Raw genomic sequence first — 26,410 nt, forward strand, 5'->3', positions numbered from 1 at the left:
GGGGGGGGGGGGGGTACTTAGGGAATGGGACCGTGAAACTCTCTTACCCTGTACCAGAACTATTTCAGCAGAATTTTGCTGCTCTACTTTACTTTAACAAATTTATCAGTTTCCTGGAAAATGGTCACCTTTTCTAGCCATAACTCTGTGATATCTATAAACTAATCTATCACAGACTAAACTACTGGAAAACCCTTCACATATATGGCAATACCCACCACCCACCCCCCCCCCCCCCTCCACCCCCAGGTGAACCTCTCATTGCTTACCACAGGCTGGTCCTGTGTATATGGACATCATCCCCCTCCAAAGATTTTTGTTTTGACTGGACGGGGAAGGTGTATACATGGTTCGCAGGTTTTGAACACTTTGTAAGCATCTAAAACGAAAAACAGATAATATTAATATCTGCAACACCAAGAAACTAAGGGGAGACTCCCATATAAAAGTGACGGAGACCCCAAATGGAGATCAATGTAGGTGTGGCTCAAGGATGTCAACATAGAATGCGTTCATCAGATTTCTGTGTGGTCAGTGTCACAGCATTTGTTGTAAATTTCTTTATGCACAGCCCTAAGCGATGACTGAATGGGCAAATATAATGACTTTCCGCCAGGAGCCTACGCCGCAGCTTGCAGAAAAGGGGCTATTTTTACGTGTTCAAAGGAGCTTTGGTCAAGCGCGGAAGATGCGCACCCCATGGGCACCCTTCTGGCAACCAACTGTTGTTCCAAAATTTCGTCAACCTTACAGAAGAAATGACTTCACGAAAAGAAAAATAAAATTCATTTCAGGTAAGTAACATAATGGACAGGCTCTCTATGTGACACACTGGTCACGCAACACGCAAACGTTAAGCTGTCATGTTTATTGGTCAGCAGGTGCCCCCAGTAAACAATATGGCCACCTCAGCTGTTTTCTGGCCACATAGATGTTGTGCTAAAAAGGCTTAAATTGAAGAGGTTTATTGAAACATAGGCTTGCTCTTCTAATCCGTAAGACTGTTAACAACATGAAGCACGTAGATGAAGAGTCGGCACAAAAGTTAACCGTGAGGAGACTTTTTCTAACGCGTGGGAAGCTTAAAGCGTCCAGTCGCACCTCGGCTCTGATGTCAGGGTTTGCAATGGTAACAAATTTTTCCTGTTTTGTTTTGTTTTGTTTTGTTTTTTTTTTCAAGGAATAAACAAATGTAGCCGCAATTTTCTAAAGAATGAAAACTCCAATCCTTTGAAAAATCCGCCATCCTTAAAGGAAGAAATTGGTGTAAAAGATTGTTTACTTGTTCAATTTACAAGTTTGCTTCTGTTTACTCTTAAAATTTATACACAGTAGCTTGATGTTTGTAGCTAAAGTTAAGCTGATAAATGCAGGGTAAAAGCGTTGTTTAACTTAAATATTAAGATTTACGCTTAATATTTTAATGACAGGCTTACTTTAAGTTAATGTAAGTTCTCTTATTGTTTTATCAATGACTTCGACGTCGTATTCACAGCAATTTGGTGTACAACATTCCAGCGTTTCGCGAATATTATGCAAGGTACAACAAAATTTAGGATCGATTATTAGCCACAGTTCAAGTCAAAAAAAAAAAAAAACTGGAATAATAACATGATCGATCTAGACATTGACTTTCCGCTCCAGTATAACCCAAACATTTGCCTGTTTTTGGCCTTGTTTTGCTGATGGGCCTGGCTCAGGCTTTTTTGTGTCTTAAAAAGGGTGGGCATGATCACAGGCGAGGATGCCTATGTACCGAGCCAAGACTTGAGCCAGGACTTGATGCAGGCTCAGTTTGTCAATCCTGCCTTTTGGGTATCAAAATATCATAAGCTGCCGACCAATATTTTTCTAGACACGTTATTTTCAACTAGTTAGCTCAATTCTTTTGCTCTCTGGTGCCCAAATCTGTCCCTAGTTTTGATGAAAAATTTTCTTTGATAATGTTGGTGCTAGTTAAACTGTTTACTTACAAACTCTTTATTTGCAGATAGCAATGGTTGAAATTCAACTAGACGATGGTATTCCCAAAGGATTATTGATAGCATTTAGCGTGATGACCACAATTCTCATCTCAGTGCATGTCTTTGCACTTATGATATCTGTCTGCATTCTGCCAAACATTGATGGAGTGGCAAATATCCACCAACAAGGTACACAAGTAGTTCGAGATTCACCACATGAAAAACTCCACATCCACATTGAGATTGCATGGATTTTCTCAACAGGGCTAGGAACACTTCTTTTCTTAGCAGAGATTGCAATAATCTGTTGGGTCAAGTTCTACCGGCACAGCCAAACTGCAGCTTTGGCGGCATCTGTGGTGTTGGTCCCAGTGTGTATTGTGTTTGTGTGGTTTGCTATTCATTTTTACCGATCTCTTGTTCAACATAAGTATGAAAGGTCTTTCCAGGGAATTGAAGAACTTCAACAGATTGCAAATCAGTTACACACTGATACAGGAACGTCACCAAGTACACCAACTCCAAGTCCTATTCCCAATAACAGAGCTTAAAAGCACAGTTTTTAAGATTTTGAAAATAATAATAATAGCAATTAATGGATAAGGCTGAATATGATATGAAGAATTATTCATCATCTGAAAGCTGGGGTCAATTGAAAACAACTATTTCTAGTGTAATTTACAAGTGAAGCTATTGTTTTTAGACTCTTAAACCATAATGCACACACTCATAAAAGTTTTATTAAATAATTGACCCTTGAATCCAATAATGTTGTATTATTCATTCAAAATATTTCCTAGAGAAAGTAAAACATGCTTACCTCGATCTACATAAAGTTCCCATCTTTCCATAGCAGTTTGAGGACGTGAAAATAATAAAATAGTGTTTGTCGTCCATCATTATTATTGGTAGTTTTGCAATGCAATGTTTTTCTCCAGTAGTTTGGCTACTTCTTCAATTAACATGCAAAATCTCCGCCATTTTCTCCAGTTGTGCCAAAACAGCTTAGCTACCACACCTTCTGCTATGCCTTTTCTGTCAGTGTCAGTACACTTTTCTTGTCACTGTATTGATGTCACCGAGCATCTACAAAATTTGGTCAGTGCTAGCTGGTTATGAAAACTTTGCTGAGGATTCAAAGTCGATCAGAAACAGAAAAAATTTTGAATTGATTATAAATTACTGTTAACTGCTGCTTATAAGGCCCCTCAACGTATAAGCCCTCCCCGCAGTTATAGGCCCATCTACCTGTAAACAAAAAAATGTATCCAGTTACAAGCCCCCCCCGATATCAGATAGGGCCCCCCTCAGTTATAGGCCCGTCTACCTGTAAACAAAAAATACATCTGGTTATAAGCCCCCCTCTATCTTGTATTGATATGAATTCAATTTTTTATGATGTTTTGAAGCTTTGAAGCACTGCTATGTGGGTTGTTTTGAAATGCTTTTGAAATACTGTCTGATGTATAAGTATTTATCACTGAGTTGAGTACTATGGCATTACAGAAGCTTAACTTTAATGCTTGTTTTCTCTGGCACTGGAACCCTAGCCTGCAAGCAAGCTCTCCAATTATGGCGAGCAAAGTGAGCCATGAGGAACATGTGATCAAGAATCAAAGCCGTGAGAGGTGGAGGAGGGCCCCTCGCATTCTCGTCTCCTTTTGCGTCCTTCTCTCACTTGACTTCTTGTGACTCCCTCAAATGGAGAGCTTGCTCGCAGGCTACTGGAACCCAAGGCATGTTATGAGTCCAATGCGCTGCCACTTTAGCCTAGCCTGGGAGCAAGCCCTCGAGAGTGCAGGGTGCTTAAGCATTAGCAAATGTTTCTCTATAGCATTAATTTCCTTTAATTTATTAGCTGCTGCTAGTCAACAGAAAAAGTGCTGTAGAAATCAAAAATAGTACTCAAGCTATATAGAGGTGTTTGTAGACACTTCTTAATGGAAAAATAGTTTTATTTATTGACAGAAGGTACATGTAAAGAAAAAGTAATGTTTTACAAAGGTGGGAAGATAATAAGAAACAGTTATTATATTATGTACATAAGTTGGTGATTAAATAAAATACTGTCCTTTGCTTCTCCTATAGTAGATTTTTACTTCAAACAGCAGATACTGCTGGCTTTTTTGCCCATGGCATAGCTTGCTCTTGATTCCCGTTCAAGAGTCATGTTTGAATGTTTTTACAATATGCAACTTGAATGAAATTAAAGTATCTCTCTCTCCAATTCTGTTAATGAGGCATTAGAAGTACGAACATCTTGAGCCAAATCCTTTGGAAAATGAATCAATTACATAATGGTAGAGGATTGATGGTTTGCTACATGTACGTTTAACATTTGTTTCTGATGGGCTTATTTTTACCTAAATGTATATTACACAATTGTCATGGTTTGTACTTCATTAAAGATATCTAGAATGTAATAAATTAATAATATTTTCATCAGTAAAGACGGCCATCTTCATTGCTGCTCATCTAGAAACAAATCTTCAGCATCTTTCACTACTCCTCTTAAATCCTGAAGCTTGCACTGTATTGAAAAGTAATAGCAGAAACAAAGGAATCAATTTAGTGTTAAATCTAATAAGTTAGCAGAAGTCTAGAGGTTTATTTGCAAAGTTTGTGGAATTCCTGAGGTTTATATTTGACTTTATCTGATCAACCCTCCAAGTTAAATTTTTCCTTTGGTGACCACTTGGCAACCAACTCTTTAGGTTTAGGTGCCAAAATATATATCAATAATTAAATTAAGAATTAGTGTCCGGCTTAAGAATGGTATTGTTCAACCAAAACAATGTTTCTAAAAGGCATTTACCGTTTTCACAAGTGTATACAGTAACTTATAATCCATGTCGTTTCTTCAAGTATCAGTTTTCTCTGGTCGCCAACTTGGTGACTATTTTCCAAATCAAGATGCCAGAACCAAAATTTTAGTCGCCATCGCCTCTAGAGTGGTTGCAGCTTGGAGGGTTGCTGATCACTCATGTCTTTTATAAGGCATTCCCATTCCTTCGTTGCTAAAGTATAATTATACAGTGGATGCATAGAGCAAACTCCACTACAAGGACACTCTTAAGGCCATTATTTGAATACCTGTAAGTTAAAGCACCCAGTAACATGGGGATTGGAATTTAACCCTGAACAAAACACAGTGGAAAACCTTTTGCTACCAAGCCATCTTTCACTTTGAAGCAGCCAGTGAGGATCATCAACCTGAGGGAGAAAAGAGCCCAGCGCAAAGCCAGGTGCAACGAAACCCCAACTGATGGAGACCATACATGCAACATCTCTGATCAGATCTGCAAATGCCACATCACAACAAAACCTAGAGATCTGAGTTTGCTGTGCATCTGAGTTTGCTGTGCTGTACTGTACTGGGAAAATCCTTACACATAGATATGGCAAAATGTTGACCCACAAGCTTGGATTCAAAATAATACCCTTTTGTCTATTCAGTTTATAATGTTACACTCTATAACAGGTCCATGGAGACCTTTTACTCTAGTTTATACCAACCTCTGGTAAAGGGTATGTAGTTGGCTTTGGGGCTTCTTGGCGACCAAAATCTTCTACAGTGCCACATTTTGGAATGTCATCACACCACACTCCAGTGTACATCTGCCCACGATCAAGATAAAAGAATCTTCCCTTTCCATGTTTCTTATCATCTTTCCACTGTCCCTCGTAGCGATTTTCATTTGCTACACACAGAGAAGTCAAATATTTTGTATGTTAAACATCCAAGTTGTAAAAAATTAATGAAAACTCCTTACTCCCCTCCCCTGTTGTGGGTATGCAGAGTGGTCAGGGGTCTGCAGGGGGTCATGTGGTTTTACAGCGCTGCTGTTGAGGTCAACTCATTCTCACGTGCACTTGGCCTGTTTTGTGCTGCCCTCCCTCCCTCTCTGTGGTAAGGATGAGGTGAGTATCATTGTTCCACTGTTTTTCAGTGTGATGGTGCCTGGTAGTTGCCACTCACAGAGAGTGAGTTGGTTACCCTATGTACTCGGCTCTTGTGCTTGTGGCTCCACCATCTTTCCAGGCACCTTCCACAAGCTCATCTATTGTAGCCTAAAAAGTTTGTTTTAAAATTGAATATAGACGAAGATGGAATATAATAATTTTACAGCTTTTTTCCCAACTAGGCATTGAACATGCAGGTTTAAAACAGAGATTTTTTCTGATTAAATAGAAAGTTGAGATTTACCATTTCAACCTTACCTAGCCTAAGCATGCCCTCTCCGTTTCTCAAGTCATTGTACCACTCTCCCTCATAAACTGAACCATCAGCATAATACATTCGTCCCCAGCCACTGCGCTTGTCTGCATACCACTCCCCCTCATAGTATTCATTGGAAGAGTAGAAGTTAGTTCCATAACCCTAGAAATGAGACACATTTACAAACTCATACAAAAAACCTTAAAACTTAACAGTGCTAGAATCATAATACTGGACGTCCCTTTTTTGTTAACTTACATAGTAGTACTTACCGTACTGATAAGTTCATATTATTTATTTGTACTAGAAAATGCTTAACATCCAAATACTACAAATGCACTATTGTGAATGAAAATTTATTTTCTGGGTTTGAATACCATCTGAATTTATCACTGTGGTGGATTAGAAGTATGTGCAATCCTCTTATAGTTGTAGCCAAAATGTTTTCTTAGGCTTAGCAGCTGTTCGAGAAAATGAGGCTGCACTCATAAATGGGAAACAAGCCTAATATTTTCTTACAAGCAGCTTTGCCGAGAGAAAAGGCTCTTGACCTAGGAAGATTGAAGGTCCTTCGTGTGCTCACAGAATCACATAGCATGTAAAAATTACTGCCAGAAACATTATATCTGCATACGACTTGACTTGTAATGTTGAAAAAAAAAAAAGAAACGCTAAAATTACAAAACACATACATGTCTCTTATCATTTTTCCATCCCCCTGAATAAACTTTTCTGTATCCAGCTCCTTCAGAAACACTGTATGTACCAAATCCACAACGGCGGTCATCTTTCCAGTCTCCATCATAAATAGTTCCAGATTTCTTCCACGTCATGGTTCCCTTTCCTAAGAAAATAAAGAAATTAAATTATTTTCATGAGCATTTTTCTTCACAAGCAGTAAACAGCATACTACCTCAGTCAAGTGTGTGACAGAAGAACTATGAGCAACAAAGGTCAGTGCCTTTTGATGTTTGGTCATCCCCCCTTCTTTTACCTAGAGCTGTTGAGCACCATTGGAAAGACTCAAAATATCTACAGTGGAACCCCACCTTTACGACCACCCCATTTATACCACCACCTCGGTATTATGACCATATTCTTTTGACCCAAACGTTAACATATCTGAATCATTCTGTTACTTTCAAGACCCCATTAATTACCTCATTATTATGAACTGGGCCCGGTTCATTGAAAGATAGTTAACTTTAACCCAGGATTAAGCCAAATTTCAAGCATGGTTTTCTCATCTAAGAACATGCTACTCGAGGTTACAAAATACTGTTGAGCCTTTAGTACAAGATACAGTAATGATAACACAAAATGTTACCTTAAGCTGATACATAGGAATGTAAAATACAAAAACGGAACAAAATTTTAATCCTGAATGCTAATCAACCTTTCAGGAACTGGGCCCAGGATTTTATGGCCCAATGGTGGTTGCATTAAAGGGCTTCCACTTTAGTTTCAAATATGTTATGAGGAAGGTAATGACATAGTTGTTTTTGTAAATTATACAGATTTGTTTAAGCCCGTGAATACCAGTCTGAATTTTGTATGATTTTTACCACCACATTAGATCTTGACTTCTTCAAATCTCAGCTACTGCCATGTTGACTTTATAACCACATCCTGCTGTTTCCAGGCTCTGTGGAATTTTTTGGGAACCTTTTTACATACTTCAACCAACTGAGCCAAAAACATGTAACACATTCAAAGCCTTTTACAGAATTAAGCAAGTGTCATTAGGCCATTCCAATAAATGTCTGCACTTGCCCCTAAGAAGGGACTGCATAATCCAAGGAAGGAGGGGGATTTTAAAAGCCACTTGTGAGGGATAGCTTTGTTGGTACCAGCATCTCCCTTTCTCTGAAGGGAGATACTTGTTCTCTCTTTGAGATTTTTATTCTCAAGAAGTGAAATTCACATACCATCTTTCTTGAATAAGTACCCGTGAACTTGTTTAAAATTTTGTCTAAAAGGATGGGTACTTAATGGAAGGAGGGCACTGGTAATAAACAGTACCTTAGTTCCATTATACCATTTACACACAGAGTCATCAATAAAGTGGAAATAGAAATGGGCTTTCCTTGTACATGTATCCCCACTATTAAAGAAAGTGATGGGGAGGGGAAGAGGAGGCTTGTTCAAGGGGGTCTTTGTTTGCTATTTTGGCCTAGGGGGTGGGTGCTTATTCAAGGAGATATGGTGTGCCCCTCATGGAGGAGGGGGGATATTAACTAGCATCTCCCATTTGCTTGGAACCATGCACCAGTGACCATGGATTTGGTACTTGTAAGCCAGGGTATTCAGTAAATAATATGCCTCTCTCATGTGCGGTCTCTTAAGAGAATATACTTGATTAAATTACATTATTTAAAGAAGCTAAGGATTGTTTATAATTTATCTGGAATTTATATCAGACTTTAAAATCGAATCCGAAGATATATGTTGTAGTTTTAATAGGCGTCCAGGGCGGTTAATCGAATAAATACTGTACCTGAGACAAAAAATTAACTACAACATATACATAAACTTAACTGAACGTTAAACTTAAAACTTATGTCATAAAAAGTGCTACAACAAAAGTAATTTTTAAGACAGCATTTCTTTGAAGAACAAATTAGATAGAATCCTGACTGAATTCGAACGTTGGTCAAGCTTACCATTCTTTTTGTTGTCATCCCATTCGCCCGTGTATCGATCACCATTTACAGAGTAAACGGTGTGATGGACGCCTTTCTTCTGTGCTTTATAGTCCCATTCTTTCCACAAAGGCTCGCTTTTCTTTGGTTGTTTAGTGATAGGCATTTTGCCGGAGATTTTGAAGCAGCCTTCCTGCTAATTAGCTGATTATTTACCGTCTGTTACTAAGGATAGGCCAGGTTACTTAGCAATCAACCCTGGGGACATTTCGCTCGGGTTACATGACAGACTTATCCAGGTACTGTCCCATGATGTCTTTGTGGCGCTCACTTTGTAAATCAAAATGGCGCATTCTGTGTGAACGAAATGTGAACGTTGTAAAAACATATATCATTGTAACACTGTCCTTGTGGAGAAATATTAATGTAATATGGATGATTCAGAGAACCAAACGTCTATGGAAAAAGCACAATTATGTTATGGAATAGTTGGGAATATTCCGAAAGAATTTCACTCGGCTGACTTGAGGGCGATGTTTACAGACTTCATCAACGACGAAACTTGGGGATTTAGATGTTTTCATTTTCGACATAGACCTGAAATTAGACAAGACGTAACTTTGAATGATGGTGACGGAGAAGTTCAAACGTCAAATACTACATGTTGTGTTGTGTTAGTGCTAAATGAAAAATTAGAGGAGTTGATAAAGCGTTATCGTGGCAAAAACTGGGTTGACCGAAATGGCAAATACTTTCCATCCAAAGCAGTCATATCAAAGATAAGCATCAAAACAGGACGAGGTTTGTAATTTCTACTTTGTATTTAATTACGCTTTATAATTTGCGTGATACACTAAATTTGAGCTTATTTTAAGAAAATAAATTAAAACAAATCATGGAATAAGAGTTTGTTCTCGTAAATTCAAACTGCCTTTATAAATTGCAGAGAAAAAGAGTTCTTATCCGATGATTTGTTTTAAATTTTCTCATAAAGTAAGAAAAGTTTTTATAGGAAAAGTTTTTCTTTAATTGAGAGATTTGGAGCAATCTCGAATTTAGAGTGGTAAAAATTCTCCTAGTTTAAATCATATAAAGTAGTGTGAGTGTTGTTGCAATCGAGGACTAACCTAAAGCCCCTGTATGGGTACCTACAGACGTTGTTTTTGTTGTGTATTTATCATCAAAACGTCAGTTTTTTAACGAAATCGTTTCAAATCAAGATAAGGTTTTAAACAAGCCCGAGCAACTAGGATGTCAACAACGAAATGAAGAAATAAAAAAGGGACAGGTTTAAAAAGCATAACAAAATCTCAGAATGTGCATCACATTTTTTGGCATATTTGTCTGCTGTCACTGCATGACCAATGTTGTCAAATTTGATCGAATGGCAATGTGATCATCCCTTCAATTCTAAGATCATTGTGTCATCAATTGAGTAGCGATTGTCATGGCTTTGATTTCATCAGAAATACCCATACAGAGCCTCAACCTAAATAAGTGCAACTACATTTCCTAGTCTAAGTGACCACCTATGCAAAATGACAAAAATCAGTTTTTGCACTCAAAGCAATTTACACATTCCTATCACTGATATAACTAAGTGCCATTTTATAGAGAGAACTTGGTCGCCATTATCCGGCCATCTTGACCTCATGCTTAATGCATGCTTAATACATGTATCTTTCTTATTGCAGACACCAGTGAGGACATTCTGTATAAAACAAAACAGGAAAAAAGAGTACATCCCTTCACAAGGACAAACTTAGAGTTTTCAAAGCATGACCTTAAGGAACTACCAGAGCTTCATCCACCTCCTTTGATGCCTAATGGGAATGTTGGAACACCTTTGTTGGTATTTAAGGAGTTCATAAGAGCTTGCAAGCTACCGCCTTGTGTAATTAAAAAACTGAATTTGAATGTTTCTATTGCTAAATCTAAAAAGAAATACAGCAATGTTCCTTTTGATTACAAGTCTTTGGACAAAGGAAAAGGAAAAGTAAATGGATTGGAGAAAAACAAAGCATCAACATCAAATGTGGATGCCTCAGGAAGTAGAAGCTCTGATCAAGGTAACAATAGCTGTAATTCTGAAACTGAAGAGAATGAACATACTGCTGAAACTGACCAAGGTTGTAATCGCAAAAGAGCAATTGATGATGATGATGATGATGATGAAAGTAATGTCGAGCATGATGATGATGATGATCTGCCAGAAGAGTGGGACAGACATGAATCATTGCACAATGATGTCACGAGTCAAGATCGAACAAAAGAGAGGCTTTTTGAAGAAGAAATTGAGCTCAAGTGGGAGAAGGGAGGCAGTGGTCTTGTGTTTTACACTGATGCAGCTTTCTGGAAGCAACAGGAGGAAGCAGACTTTGATGAAGAAACTGCTGATGATTGGGATGTAGACATGGAAATATATGAAAACCCAGGTGGGTACATGCACTAATAAGTCAAAAAATGTATCATTCTTGCATCCACAGTTAATTTTATTCTGTTGATATAATAAAGTTTTTAGAGAGGGGTGTATTTTACTCACTATTTTGATTCCAGCACAATTCCATTCACTTCTGTAAATAATAAAATGAAGACATAATTTTTTGTAAAAAGGAGCTTGTACTGAAGAAGGAAAACAGGCAGTGCTGCCAATACATCTCTTAGTAGTAGTGCCAGCTATTAACCTCGGAACAATTTTGTTTGATGGGGGAATGTTGCATTAAGACATGAGTCACTCCAACCTTTTTTCCAGGGTTATCCCTTATTTGACAGAAGAAAACAAATTTGATTACGAACAAAAACTTACAGCTTACCACCCCTCTGTTATGGTTTTTATAAGTTGTGGTTCACAGTTCGAGTAAAAATATTTTCTTTCCACACAGATGGTGGTGACAAAGACTCACGTGATCTTCTAAGGATGAGATTAGAAGGGCAGTGGAAGAAGGGCAATGACATAACACTCAATAAAATTGGTGGATTTGAGAAATATACCCGTGGGTTTGGTGGCCGGTTGATGAGAAAACTAGGCTGGAAGGAAGGTGGAAGCCTTGGTTCTTCTCAGGTGGGAGTAACAGAGCCTGTTGTTGCAGATGGACAATTGCCGAAATGTAAAAGAGGCCTTGGGTATTATGGTGAAAAGCTAGAACGACACGTGAAGCGACCAAAGGCTGAAAGGAATGTAATAATATCAACTATTTATGATGAACCAGACAGGGAGGAAGTGAATCTGTTTGAGTCCTGGGGACCTGATAAACTGAAGTATGTCAGCAACGTGGATTTCATACGTGGGAAAACTTACCCAGCAGAAGATGACAAAATGTGACCACTACTGGCCTTCTCCCATTGTTCTCAAAAGAGAGAGATGACAATTAGTTTTTGCCTCAAAAATTCCAAACTGATCATGTGAACTGTCCAGAATATGATCAAGGGTACTGATTGGTTAAGTTTGGTATACTGTATATTATTACTATATTCTTTTTAACCCATGATGAAAACTAAAACTTTGGAATTATCGTTTGTATATTAGAGGGACCAAAGGTTTCAGTCAGGGTCAGTTGTTTTCCAAGACTTACTCAATTTTGCTGTTGTAATATATTTAAAGCGTAACACTTCTTTAGTAATCAACAAGAAAAAATGAAACTCAAACAAAGCGGCATCTACAAGCTATGACTACCAGACTGGACGAAAGTGGGTGTGAGCTTCACACCTAACTGAATAAACCATTGCAGTTAAGAAGAACATGGAAAGAAAATTCTGGGTTCCTGATCAAGCCTGATTTTTTTTAGCTTCTTTTTCAACTGCTTAGGTTGTTTTTCTCATTTATGGGTTTTTCTATTTATCAACTCCCTATTTACATTATTTATTGGGGATTTTTGAGGCCAAAATGTAGACGCTCCTCACACAAAATCCCTTGAGGTAATGAGCAATGAGAAATGACTGTAATGAAGGCTAGACCTGCTTCAGTCTAAAAATAGGTAAGTGAATTTCCAACTCACTCACACCCATGCATTTGAAGATGTGCAGCATAAGGATGGACTGTAAAAATGAAAGTGAATTTACTAATGGTATATTTGGAGAATTGGCAGTATCTGTCATCTGTCAGTGAGTGCATCTCCAAGGCTTGCTGACAGAAAAAAAATTATGAATATTTTATTTTTTGAAAAAAGTCAGTAAATTGATATCTTAATAAAAAACAACCTCTACAGGCAAACATCACCTCATCTTACTGACAGCAATTTCTTTTATGTGGTTTTTGCACATTTAGACTGTTCATGGTCCCCTATTTTTCTGTGAGATTGTCGAGAGATAGCATGTCTTGCCATTAATGGCAGCCATCTTGATTTTCAAACCCCTAAGTAGTTTTGATGCAAGATGGCAGCCCATAATGCAAAGCACTTGATCTCGATGACCTTATGGGAAAATAAGGGACTGTGAACAGGCTATTGCACATTGTAAGGAATTTTATAAGTCACATGTTCATATTTTTTACTTATCAACACTTTAATCCTTTCCTGGTGTTTGGTGTTTGCAGTTATTTGTACAAGTCAGTTAAAAACAATATATACACCTATAGTACAACTAATTACAGTTTCAATAACAAGTTACAGAGTTTTGCTTGATAAATTGCAAAGATTTTTATGCAAAAAAATGAACAACTTTCGAGAACTTTGTGTGGTAAACAGAGTTTGTTACATGTACTTCATTTGAAAGGTAAAATGGTCTCATAGAAGCATTTTACATAAGATTGTAAATCCAAATCCGTTGTGACTACACACTCTTATCTTAAAAACGTTTCTAGCATGTATATCAGTTTGTACATGATTGTTGCCTGTACATCATTATAGTCATTTTACTGACCATTGTCGAAAGTCAATATTCTAAAATCAGTTTTAGCTGATTTCAGTGGTTGTTATCAGATTAGGGTGTTAATAAAATCAATTTCAAATATATTATTATTTTAGATGGCAAATAATATTAAATTTACAAATTTCACTTTGCTCACAAAAGCATCTGAGCTTCAAAAAGCTGAATTTGTTACCAATCCAGTGTTTTTCATACTGAAGATTTTTAAGGTTGACTCAAAATGAAGAGCTTCTTGTTTCTTGATTGAGCAAACCGATCAAATTATTATACATTAAACACCTCCCTACCAACCATAACCAACATATGTTTACATACCAGCAAAAAATATTTTCAGAAAATAGCTGGGGGCCTTCCATTGCAAACTAAATAATTCACAGGGGGCAAACTCATACCTGATAGAGTGGGGGGAAAGCTGCAAATCCACTACACTTTCAGGACAGGGTATAGTATGGGAAACAATGAAGTAATATGTATAGGTAATAGTACTCCCTTTCTAGCTGCCAAGTCAAACTGGTAAGCAGTTCACAGGCAGAAAAGCAGCTTTCACTTGCACATCCTTGGCTGAGCAGAGACAACTAGCAATGTTATGTCATGATGCCAAAACAAAAAACGATTACCTAACTACATCCTGAATTCACTGCATAACATACAAAAAGCCAACTGAAATAGGGTTGAGTGGGTTTGGTTACATGTAAGTCTGTCAAACACAATTAATTTTCCTGGCCATCCGCAACACAACACACTACTTCTGCAACTGGCCAGGACTCCATAAACTGCAGGAAAATTCCTCAGCTTGCTTTAAATCTCTTGCGTACCGCTGACTCAATCGATCAAAGCCATCCGCAATTTCAGCAGCTAGTTGTGCTGTTTGATTTTGGTGTTGTGTTGTTTGGTGGTCTTCAAAACTTGCTGTGCGACAGCATTGTTTATCATTCCATATCATGAAAGTTTCTAGGTCTGAAGCCAGCTTAAACAGTGCTTCACGGTTGGCGATAGTCCTCTTAACTCTGTCTTGTTTCCGTTGCTGCAAGAAATGCAGGAATAATGTGAAATTCAAGGCAGGAAAGATTCCTAGGATGGGTGAAGAATGTGAAAGTGTTCCACAAATGGTATAAGTTAGAGAGCAGACCTTCCAACTCTCATGGTTTGGATAGTCAACTCATCATGGTCTCATGATTCAGCATCCAAATCTCACGGTGAATCATAAAATCTAAAATTGCCAGACGATTCCAGTAGAAATCGCATAATTAAAACAATTGTCTTCATATATAACAGACAAATATTGTTTAAATCTAATTTTGGAGGGAAACCTGAGTTCACTTCCACCCTCAGTTCAGAAAATTATAGGTTCTCTAAGGTCTGTGGGAAAGCCTTATAGCATTTCCCACTTCACTACTGTCCTATTGACCTGGATAGTGAAACAGAATCTTCTCAACTTTGCTATAGAGTACTACAGAGAACAGAGACCACTAATAGGGTAAGGAACACCACAGGGGGACATAAATCATCTGCCTTTTTGGTTTTATTTGACATATATTTTGCAAAACTCCAGGTTTGAGGTCCCAAACTCCAGGATTTTAGGGCTTTTTTTCAAACACTCCAGATTTGCATGGTTGAGGGGTTGGAAGGTCTGAGAGTGGGTCAGCTTTTCTGTAGACCATGAAAGCAAGGCTGTCACTACAATTTCAAAATGTGGCGTATATGCAATAACGAGGCGGGGAATTGAACAGCTATGCAGTTCATTGGTCTGTTTTTCCCTTTTTTTCTTACTTTTATGAAAGTAGCAGGGTGTCAAGCTAATAGAAGCCAGGGGAAAACCCTGGCCCTTATGAAATGTTAGAAAAGTTGACTCTCAGGGCAAAGCCTCCACGGTATATACATACAATGTGTTTATGTATCCCTCCTCCCCAAGACTGCAAGAGTGTAAAATCTGTTCTTATGTTTGGAGGTGGCCCATGACAGGTGTAAACTGACAAATTAACATGATTGTAGTACTTGACTTACATTTCTTCTCTCTTCAGCTCTCTGTTGTTTCTCCTGCAATTCTTGGGCTGTTAACATGCTTTTCTGTGTCTTTTTGGGCACTCGCAATGCCTTGGGAACTGGAGATAAACATTGAGGGTTATCATCAAAGCTAACAGTGAATGCAATACCCCTGTTGTTGTCGTTATTAGAAGATTTTACGACATTGCGTTTTTCCTCTCGAGACTTCAGATAGCTTACAGATTTCTTTGACAAGTTGTTGTTTCTATCATCCACAACAAAGTCCTTTGTCATTTGAGAGGTCAGTGCTCTAAAATCTCTGGCAACATGGCGAGCTGTAGCAAGTAGTTGTGAGGAGGTCATCTGTGGTGTGTTTTGGTTGACACCTGCTTTAGTGGCACTCTGTATGGACCTCTGTTGCAGTAGCATTTCCACATTATGAGCGAGCTTTCTAGCAGCTTCTTGTCGATCATGGATTCTTTTCAGTTTTTGCTCCATATGTTGCTGTATAAACAGGTTATTTGTAAATCAATATAGGCACAGGAATTTAAATAATATCAATAACCAACATTATGGTACTGGAAGATGTATGCATGGATTGCATAAAAGTGCTTTCTAATGTTACAAGAAAACCCCATGCAAACCTTCTTTTAAGTATTGCATATATCAACTTTCAACTAGCCAACATTAATTTGCAGACTTCAACAAACTTGCAAGTTTTTTTTACAGGCCTTTTTAGAGGGGCTTATATTTGGATGTAGACTGCAAAACAGTCCTTTTTTTCTCAAAATCAGTTTTTCAAGGTGCAAAGTGTCAACCGGAGATTTTTTTGCAAAGTGCACAAGCCTCACTGCATGCCTATACTCCACTTTTGCCCTTGCTCCAAGACTTTTGCTTGGCTGCTCACATGAAAAAGACAGACTGTTTTGCAGTCTAATTTGGATGAGACTTCTTATTAGGAGGGAAGTTGGCTGCAAGGCTCATTTGATAAATGTGCAAGTAATAAGTTTGTGGTATTTCCTTGATTGACAATAACGAAAATGCAAAAATAGGAATTTTACAAAACTATACAATTAATTGCAAGTAAACCAGCCAATTAAGAACACTGTGGTGTATAACATTATTAAAGTATAAGGTTCTCACATTCTTTCGTCGCTCAGCCATTTCTTGTTTCTCTGCAATCCTCTCGATGCTGATGTTTTCTCTTCCTTTCTTCGTCTGGTTGCAGAACCTTTTAGGAGGTGGCTTGCAAACTGTTTGTTCCACAGGAATGTGGAAGGCAATGGCATTGGTCTTGCTTGATGTCAATGCTTGGTTGCAGTCACTGGATTCACTCCTGGTTGAAAGGGTGTCTTTTGTGGTAAGTTCACCAGTATCTGATCCTTTTCGCTTTGCATTTTCTTGCTTACGGTTGATTTCTGCACCTGATTGATGAAAAGCTTCTTCACAAGAATCCTCTTTCCCCCTTTCAATTCCATTCTGAAAAGGAATAACATTTATTGTGCACTACCCTTTGATGCCTCGATTTGGTGTGTGTGTGTTGGTGTGTGGGTGGGTGGGACGGTTTACAGGGGTATTTTGATTCACCTTATCCCAAGGGGTAAGGGTGTTCATAACACTGACTGAAAGTTCTAAAAATAGCTTTTTTTCTAGCTTTTTTCAAACAATACAGCAATTTTCGAAATTTCAGAAGCTGATAAAAGAGTGATATGATATGTAGATTTTGAGGACAATGAAATAAACTTAAATCTAGGACTTGTTTGAAGCTGTACTGGGATTTTTGGAACTCAAAAGAGTAGACAGCAGGTGATGTCAGGCAGCTGGGTTTGGTCAATTCGGATTGTGTTCAACATGTACACTTGGACACCAGTGCTACGCGCTAGCAAAACACGGCCGTGCTACACTTTTCTTAGGTTTATCATTTTTAGCAAATATTATAAAATGTAGCCCCTACCTTTTCAACACTTTCACCATCGCTTTGCATTTCTCGCAAGCCTTCCAATTCCGTTAAACACGAATTAAGTTTAGATGGGTCGTCCGCATGATACGAAGAACGAACAACCTTTAGAGATTTTATCATATTCGTGACTTGAAAAGTTTGCAGAGCAAAAAAGCTTCTCACTGAAATAACTAGAGGTAATTCAAATGGCTCAGCTCCCTTCTCGATCTGCGCGATAAAAACTGCCTGCAAGCCTCGAAAAAGAGCTAAACTCTGCAAAAATCGTATTCCTCGCGACAAATTTTTGTTTTGGAGATCGAAGTTTACGTAATTAAATACTCTTCTCTGATTGGCTTGATTTAGACTCTATCTACTGAAAACAACACCCGACTAGTTCCCAGGCTCTTAAAGTAGAGAAGCCTGTGAACAAGGTTGAAAACAACATGAGGACGAGGCTGCTACGAGACAATAACTTGAAACAAGATGGTGGCGAATGGACTATGGTAGAACGGGAAGAAATTTCCGATTTAAAGGCATCTGTAGATGTCGATATTTACAGAGATACAGCGTTAAGGTATCTAGGTGAGGAACGTATTTATTTCTAAGATGATATATTCGTTAAGTCAATATGAAAGCTCTATCTGTCAGTCACGTGTGAACTTTCCACTATATTTCTTCATAAACAACCTTGTTTTTTTTGCCTAGTTCTGATCATGTAATTTTAACTTTTCTGAAGGTACGCATATGTTGTGGTTCAATTTCATCCTTGGTTTAAATTTGATTTCCCTTTGTTTTAAACTCCTTATCATACATTACCATACCCCAAAACAAAGAGAAGTAAAATTTAAACCGAGGATAAAATTGAACCACAACACATACATGTTTATACTCCATTCATGTTAACTACTGAGAAAATATAAGATTTCTGCATGCATAATAAATAGGTGCAGTCACACTAGACATCTTCCTCAAGGTGCTCCATGGGAAAATAGCTTGGGTTGGGTTTGCTCTGGGTTTGGATCACTTTCATGGGATCTTGTGTAATTTGTGAACCCCTTGGTTGAGTATCAGTCGACAATATTGGCCGATACTCGATCGACATATTGGCTTATATGTCGACTGACACTCGGTCATCATATCAATCGACATATGAACCTACTCCCGGTAGATCTGGCCAACTCTTGGTTGACATGTTGACCAATATGTTGAGGGATAGTCGACCAAGAGTCGCCCGATAGTGTTGGTCGGTGTGTTGATGGATAGTCAGCTGACATATCGATGGATAGTAATCTATTCCCAGTGGAGGCTCGCTTAACAAAGGCCTGGGACTCAAGAGATGAGTTACGGGACATGCGAGTCCACAGGCAAGAAGGCGATAGGACTAGACCAAGATAAGAGAAAAAATAAGGGGGGAGGGAGGGTTAAACAAACTAACCCCAAAGCAAAACGGGTGTAGACCCCCCCACCCCAACCCCCACAAGGGGCTTCGACGGGCGCATGAATCCAATCCTTCCACCCTTGCAGGCCAACTGGACAAATTTGCTTACTCACATGTTTATTTATATTAAGAAAGCTATTCCCGAGGGAGAAACGCACGCACACTCCTGAAATAGATCTCTTGCTACTAATTCGTCAGAATTAAAGCCGGTGTTGCATGAGCGAGCACTGGGAATAGGCTACCGACAATCAGTCGATACTTCACTGATACTTAGTCAACAGCATACTTTCTGTCTATTTAAATTTTTGTTGTTATGTTGTCCATGTAGTAATTTTTAAGGCTCTTTGGTGGCTTTTAGCACTATGGCATCCCCATACTGTAAACTAACCCCAAAGCAAAACGGGTGTAGACCCCCCCACCCCAACCCCCACAAGGGGCTTCGACGGGCGCATGAATCCAATCCTTCCACCCTTGCAGGCCAACTGGACAAATTTGCTTACTCACATGTTTATTTATATTAAGAAAGCTATTCCCGAGGGAGAAACGCACGCACACTCCTGAAATAGATCTCTTGCTACTAATTCGTCAGAATTAAAGCCGGTGTTGCATGAGCGAGCACTGGGAATAGGCTACCGACAATCAGTCGATACTTCACTGATACTTAGTCAACGGCATACTTTCTGTCTATTTAAATTTTTGTTGTTATGTTGTCCATGTAGTAATTTTTAAGGCTCTTTGGTGGCTTTTAGCACTATGGCATCCCCTTTGAGAGGTGTTCAAGGACAATCTAATGATATAACATGCGTAGAAGCATGGCAGAAATCCAGCAAGTTGATGTAGCGAGGCTGGCCTGGGTTGACATGAACAACGGAACGGAAACTATTTTCAAACCCACGGACTGTAATATCTCGCGCGTAGCACTGAAACCCAGCTCCCCTATTCTGATTTTAGTATACATGTATTATACGACTCAGTCACAGTCGACCGATATGCCACTGATAGTGGGCCGATATTCCACCGACAGTCAAGCAATATTCCACCGACATTTGGCACTCGCTGTATTGGCTGAGTGTGGACTGGTGTATCGGCCAACATATCGGTTGGTCAACACGCGGTCGAGTGTCAGCCGTCATATCGATTGACATGTCAATATGGCAATCGAGAGTAGACTGATTTTCAGCCGACACGTCGACTGACATATCAGCGGATATTGCCGACCGATACTCAACCAAGGGGTGCACAAATTACACAAGATCCCTTTCATGTTCGCCATCACACACAGACAAATTGCTCAAAGGGAAGATTGAAAACATTGAACATTGAAGGCTGACATAAATCATAAATGGTTTTGACCATTTTAACCCTTTTAATAAAACCTGCCACATTAATAAGCTTGGCAAGAGCAATTTAGCCTTTAATTTGAAGACTAAAAAGGGAGACCTCAACTTCATTCACGCTTGTAAAAAGTGAAATTCTATCCTAAATTCTCGCTCACAAGTCAAAAGTACAGGTTTACCAAAATGGTTGCAATGTCTTTATAAGAACAGAATTCTTGAACACTGATTTAAAAAAGACTTGCTAGTGCTTTAAAGGTGCTTTTGAAATTATTTAACTTAAAAACATGAAAAACGTTCACAGCAGTGCTCAAAATCCTGCTAAATTTTCAAACTTTGAGTTCAGTTTTTGCATAGGATTTGGCGACAAGACGAACACAGCACGTAAACAACACTTGACTTCTACTGCTTGGTACATTTCACTTCCTTGTGATTGGTTGAGCCGCTTTGGGTTTTTATTAACCCATAGAACTTACCAAATTATTAGGTCTAGCTGAAAAATTTGTACATCCCAAGCATGATCAACTGACTAAAAAGGTTTGCAACAAAGCCATTTTTGGTGTTCTTAATTACCCAAAATATCTAGTCTTGTTGTATTTGGTAAGTTGTTTATATGTGTTTTCCCTGAAATTTGAGTAACATGTTGCATATGAGGGTCCCAGAGGAGAACATTCTTCAAATCTGTCCTCCCAGCTAAAATTTTTCCTCAGTCCCAACAGTTTTTTATTGGTTTATCCTGATCCTGAGCCTACAGTCATTTAAAAAAATTATAAGATTCAGAAGTTCCAATTCCCTTTATCTTTAGAGAACTAGTAGAAGTAAGTGTATCTATAGGTTAAAAAAGTAGTGGAGTAAAAAAGAAAGCATTTTTGATGTTTCCTACCAGACTGGTTGTTTACTGAAATATTTTGCAGATCTTGCACTGTAGAATTGCAAAATCCTGTTCTTCATTCTCAGATCGTGAAAAGACCCAATTGGGGGCTATATGTTTTATTGCTCTTGGTTTTGGTAGCTTACAAACTTATACGTGCCAATTTTCTTAAGACTCAAAGTTTGTAACAACTTTAAAGAATGTCAGGGTTAGAGACTATAAAATTAGTATGGTATATCACAGTTCTGCAGTATTTGTATCTACATAGCCATATTTAACAAGGAATATTCAGCAAACTGGATACTTGGTGTGGGAGACAAGTCTCAGAGTTAGCATGGTTATATTTTCTTTCTAAAATTTAACACTGAAAAACAGAAATAAAAAAGTTCATGGGCAAGAAGTGAAGAAAAGAAATTCTGATTTAGTGCTTTGTGTGTTTTTCTGTCAAGGTAGTAATAGCTGGGTATTTCCCAGCCCCTCATCTTGTTTCTGTTTATCTTATCTTGATAGGGTTTGACTGGGAAAAAATTATTTAAAAAATGGTACCTGTCAAAAACTGGCAGTAGATTTTTCGTTTTTCTCTAGGGTTCTTCTGAACAAAAAGTCTCTTTGGTCTATGACTCATTTCTTGTAGTTTCTTAACCTCATTTTCATACAGCTTTCTTGTGACTTGTTATTCTTTTTTCATTAAAAGCAAGTAATTTTTGCCACCCTTTTATAATGGCATAAACACCATTTTAATAAAGCAGTTAAGTTCAGGTCAAGACAATATTGCAAGCACTCTAGTTCATAAGTGCTGCAATTTAGAAAGGATGGATCTGTTTGCTATAGAGATAATTTATTGTATAATGTATCTAATGCCTTGATTCTTGCACTTGTGTGACCAACAGAGCAGTCATGGATAACATCTCAATATACTTAGGAGCACTGAAGGATGTAGACTTTGGTGTAAATAAAATACGTGCAAGCTGGCCAGCTGTTTTTGAGTACAAAAAAGGTTTCTGTTGAGTACTGTTAAATATAACTGTGCACTTACCTTCATACTAACAGTTATAAGCCATTTTGTTAAGTGCTTCTGAGAGAGGTGGTTCAGATTAGAACTTGGCTACAAGTTTATTGTCATTCCTGTGCTACCAAGTAAGACTGGTTTACAGCACTGTTCGCTGGTTCCCTGTGTCTGCGATCATCCAACTCACCAAGCGTGAGATTTTTGTTTAAACAATTTGATCACCTGTAGCACCTAGCCCACAAGTCAAACATGTTGGCAATGTCAGATGTGTTATTCAACCATGAATGGTGTTAATTCATGTTAAACTGTTCTTCTGTGTCAACCCTCTTAGATGATGGCCTTTAAGTGCCCTTATATTCCTTGTAAAAGCAAGTGATAAAAAGACTCTTAATACATTTTTAATACACACATTTTTAATAATTTTCTTACATAAACAACCCAAACTTTGTCAGACAAGTTTAATGAAATTTTGCCTTTTTCACTGCAGCCGTACCTAAATCTTGGTAGGTAGTTTCTTAAGCTTACAATGTCTACAATTCTTTGTCTGAGTTCTGTAGTGCATGCTGTTTGGTATGTAGCTTTGAATAGGTGTTTTTACTTTTAGATTGTCTTTGACCTCAATAATATTTAGATTAAAAAAATCCACCTGTTGAGTCAGTGAACCATAAACCTATTTGCTCCTTGTACGGTGGAGAACTTAACAAGGGCGTGAAATGACACAACCTTAGTGTTTTAGTGAAGATAAAATTTAGCACTTCTCTCTTGCCTGACTAAAAGTGTCAACAGTTTGTGTAAAAAGCGTAAATTTGATCATTAATGATAGGGTGACAGAAGTTCTCATAAGCATAACTGTATTCTTTCCTAGTCTGAATGTTGTTCAAGTATTATATTGGTATATTCAGGTTTATCACTTCCAAGATCCTGTTGCTTGATCTTGATTTTGTAGTGACTGATGTATAGGAAAATGTTTAAGTGCCACCATTATAAAAGAAGAACTCCAATACATGTAAGTGTGGCTTTAGTTATGGGCAGTAGTAAGTCAAGTTGAAAGGTTAAAGAAAAACAGGTCAAAACTAAAATAAAAACAAATTTTGATGAGAAGATGTATAACCCTTAGAGAGATCTGTAGAATGAAAAGAAGTAGAATAGACATCCACATTATTGTCATTATATTCTCTCAAATATTGATTTTGCCTTGAAAAGTTAGGTTTTGACTGAAAGTGGTTGAAAATATTAAATGACTTGCTCTGTAAAGTATAGAGGACGAAGGATAAGTTTTTGGTCGTATTTTATGTGACCAGATTAATCCTGTGGATTTTATGTAAAAAGGAAAAAAAATTTATGATCTTCCCAGCTAACAGAGGCCTCTTTTCCCTGGTATTTGCCTGCCAAATACCAGGGAAAAGAGGCCTCTGCTAGCAGGGAAGAACCCTCAAAAGAAGTGAATGAACGTCAAACTTTCTTGACTTCAGAATTCAAATTTACACTGAAGCTGCCTTATGGTAAAAAAACAGAATTGGCTTATTTCAGTGGTACCGGTACTTGTTCTCACTCGCATACTCCTGAAGGTATCTGTAAGTTATCTTTTTGCATATTTACACTGACTTGGCATTGTTACAGTGTCTCTTACTGAAACACTTTCACACTCTTATCATGTCATACTATGCCAATGAGACTGATATGAATTACCCTCTCATACAATGTGCACATCCCAAGTGAAAATTGTCCATCCTGTTTGTAGGTTATGCCAATGAATTAGGAGAGGCATTTCGCACTCACATTCCTCGGTTGATGTACTTAGGGAGTTATGGAATTGCCTCGACATACTGCTTGGCAGACTCCATTGATAAAGGAAGACGATGCTACCAACAAAATAACCACTTAAACAATTATCTTCAGAAAAGAAAGGCTGTGGAAACTTCAGTAGAAGCTGCCATCTGGCAGGGCCTTGCTTCAGTGATCATTCCAGGTTTTACAATCAACAGAATATGTGCTGCATCCAGGTTTACACTTAAAAGAGTGGCTAGAACAATGCCTCCTCGTGCTCAGACGTGGGTCACAACATTTGTGGGACTGAGTGCAATACCTTTAATTATTAAACCAATTGATGGGTAAGCCTGATACTACATGTATTTGAGGTATGGGCTATTTGACAAAAATCACCTTCCATTATGGAATAGGGGGCACTACCTTCATTTTCTCTTAATTGTTTTCTTTTAACTGGCAAATTGTAGTCAGTGAAACTCAAGCAGCTGTTGACATTTCTGGTTGCCTGCACTTTTTGACAACCCTGAATACTGTCTTTTTGCTGGAGGAGGTGTTTTTTACATGCCAGTTAACAGACAAATCTTCAAAGTGTTCCCCCTACAAAGTGATCACTCCTACCACTTTAAATTCCCAGTAACATTGATTAAGATTGACATTTATTAAGATTATGCCACTGGCTTCAGATGGGTATGCTGTGGTTCAAACTCATTGTCATTAATATTATTATAAACATACCCAAAAACAAAGGATATAAAATTTAAACTAGGGATAAGATTGAAGCACAACAGATTCATGGTCCATAGTTGACTCTGTCTGGCTTTCAGTCTACCATCTGTTAGTCCACACATAATACTATTAGATGCAAAGCCTCATTACTTTAGTGTCCACTGGTTCACATTAGGGCACAATCACTGATTCTCTGCTAAGTCTACTATATGCTGGCTCACAGTCCATAGGATACATGTTTGATTCTAAAGTTGGGAGTCTTCAATTTGAGTCCATAACCCATTTGTCAAAGCTTATTCTTCAAAGTCAAATCCTTTGCTCGAAATTCCAGGCTCCAAAGTTAATACCATTTTCCTTATTGGTTTCATTTCTTGTTAGAAAAACTGTTATTCAGTAACTAGTATTTTTTTTACAGATTAGTTGATAAAATCATGGATGGTTTGATTGACATTTCAAGACAACTTGGCATCTCTCATCAGCTGGACCACAGCCACAAATAGAAAATCTGGAAAATACTTAACATCTCTTACCAAGCATAGATTAATTTATTTTCCCTGACTGTTTGTGTCCATCCCCAACATATCACCCTTTCATCTGTTCTTTATCATAATAAATTTTTTCATACATCCTTTTCTTTGCTGGTACAGAGCTGATGTAAAACGTTATTATGTAACTGCTCAAGCTGTACTTACAAAAACAGTTACAAGACAAGTGAATGTATATTTTCTAATAAAATTAACATGGATTTTAAGGTTTGAAAATTTCTGGACACTCGTAAAGGCTTCTTTTCCAGGTCACACCTAACGGATCAGGCAACTTTTCTTTGCACAGTGGTTGGCAGATGCCACAGGGAGGCCAAACTTATCCTTCCAGACTCCTTAGCATCATTGCCAGTTTTGTCAACAATGGCAATATGTAACTTTTCCATTTCTAATGGCATCAAAAAAGGTTAACGGTAGGTTAGGGATCACTAAAATGAAAAACAATGGAAGTCTAACAAAGACTACAGAAAGACAAGTGGGGAACTATGGGTGATTTTGGGGCTTGTATTATTTTTAAAGAATTTTCAGTAAAATATATGGTATCTATGTAGCTGGCAAGTGCCCAGGCTACCCCTTTCTGAATTTTCTAGAACCACTGCTGGGTGGCCAACTGTGTATACCGGTAGTTTAGAAAGCTGTGTTTGCTGTCCTTGTTTGAGTGGACTCCATGTAAAACTGTGTAAATTATGGGTGCTTTCTTTCCACACCAACCCTGAAAAAGCTATACAGGTGTGCATGCCTAAATAACAGGGCCTTGATTTTAGGACCACTGATTTAGAATTGGGTATCCATATTTTGAATTAATTTGCTGAGGAAACATTTGAAACAGACATACAATATCTCATTTAGTGGTGTAATTTGAAGGATCACCTGGGGGCTCAGGATGAAATGCTAATATTTCCACCCTTGCAAGTATTGCTTAGGGCTGTGTGTAAGGAAAACGAAGAAAACAGACAATGAAAGAAAAAAAGACATTCCATGGCAACACCTATATTGCAACTTAAAATTACCAGCATAGCTATTTGACTGTCTCTTTTTAGAATGGTGACACTTGAACAACACCCTGATCATTCAGGGACTCCTTTAAGGGGTAGTTCCAATTTTCTGACAACC

The 26,410-nt window shown here is 38.1% G+C and overlaps 5 protein-coding genes across 6 annotated transcripts; 3 read left to right on the forward strand and 2 right to left on the reverse strand.

Moving 5' to 3' along the window:
• The first annotated feature begins 893 nt into the window (after nt 1–893).
• Nucleotides 894–2,850, forward strand: LOC140952243 (calcium release-activated calcium channel protein 1-like). The gene is made up of 2 exons (XM_073401674.1): nt 894–1,129; nt 1,991–2,850. The coding sequence occupies exons 1-2, from the start codon at nt 1,013–1,015 to the stop codon at nt 2,513–2,515; spliced, it is 642 nt and encodes a 213-aa protein (XP_073257775.1). The 5' UTR covers nt 894–1,012; the 3' UTR covers nt 2,516–2,850.
• Nucleotides 2,851–3,826: 976 nt separating this feature from the next.
• LOC140952242 (MORN repeat-containing protein 3-like) lies at nt 3,827–9,066 on the reverse strand. The gene is made up of 5 exons (XM_073401673.1): nt 8,847–9,066; nt 6,876–7,027; nt 6,186–6,345; nt 5,481–5,665; nt 3,827–4,494 (listed from the first exon to the last, which is right to left on the reverse strand). Exons 1-5 carry the CDS (start codon nt 8,989–8,991, stop codon nt 4,426–4,428), a joined length of 711 nt encoding a protein of 236 aa, XP_073257774.1. The 5' UTR covers nt 8,992–9,066; the 3' UTR covers nt 3,827–4,425.
• A 155-nt stretch (nt 9,067–9,221) lies between these two features.
• Nucleotides 9,222–13,776, forward strand: LOC140951543 (G patch domain-containing protein 3-like). The gene is made up of 3 exons (XM_073400819.1): nt 9,222–9,626; nt 10,520–11,260; nt 11,708–13,776. Exons 1-3 carry the CDS (start codon nt 9,257–9,259, stop codon nt 12,145–12,147), a joined length of 1,551 nt encoding a protein of 516 aa, XP_073256920.1. The 5' UTR covers nt 9,222–9,256; the 3' UTR covers nt 12,148–13,776.
• A 131-nt stretch (nt 13,777–13,907) lies between these two features.
• LOC140951544 (uncharacterized) lies at nt 13,908–22,398 on the reverse strand. 2 transcript variants are annotated; one of them, XM_073400821.1, is made up of 4 exons: nt 22,290–22,398; nt 16,815–17,150; nt 15,693–16,175; nt 13,908–14,712 (listed from the first exon to the last, which is right to left on the reverse strand). In XM_073400821.1, exons 1-4 carry the CDS (start codon nt 22,293–22,295, stop codon nt 14,431–14,433), a joined length of 1,107 nt encoding a protein of 368 aa, XP_073256922.1. In that variant the 5' UTR covers nt 22,296–22,398; the 3' UTR covers nt 13,908–14,430. The 2 variants fall into 2 exon arrangements, with proteins under 2 accessions (XP_073256922.1, XP_073256921.1); XM_073400820.1 differs by lacking the exon at nt 22,290–22,398 and adding an exon at nt 17,626–17,836.
• Nucleotides 18,057–25,367, forward strand: LOC140951545 (mitochondrial fission process protein 1-like). The gene is made up of 3 exons (XM_073400822.1): nt 18,057–18,192; nt 24,004–24,373; nt 25,171–25,367. Exons 1-3 carry the CDS (start codon nt 18,111–18,113, stop codon nt 25,253–25,255), a joined length of 537 nt encoding a protein of 178 aa, XP_073256923.1. The 5' UTR covers nt 18,057–18,110; the 3' UTR covers nt 25,256–25,367.
• The last annotated feature ends 1,043 nt before the right edge of the window (nt 25,368–26,410 follow it).

The sequence above is a fragment of the Porites lutea genome, chromosome 11, assembly GCF_958299795.1.
Source record: "Porites lutea chromosome 11, jaPorLute2.1, whole genome shotgun sequence".
NCBI lineage: Eukaryota > Metazoa > Cnidaria > Anthozoa > Scleractinia > Poritidae > Porites > Porites lutea.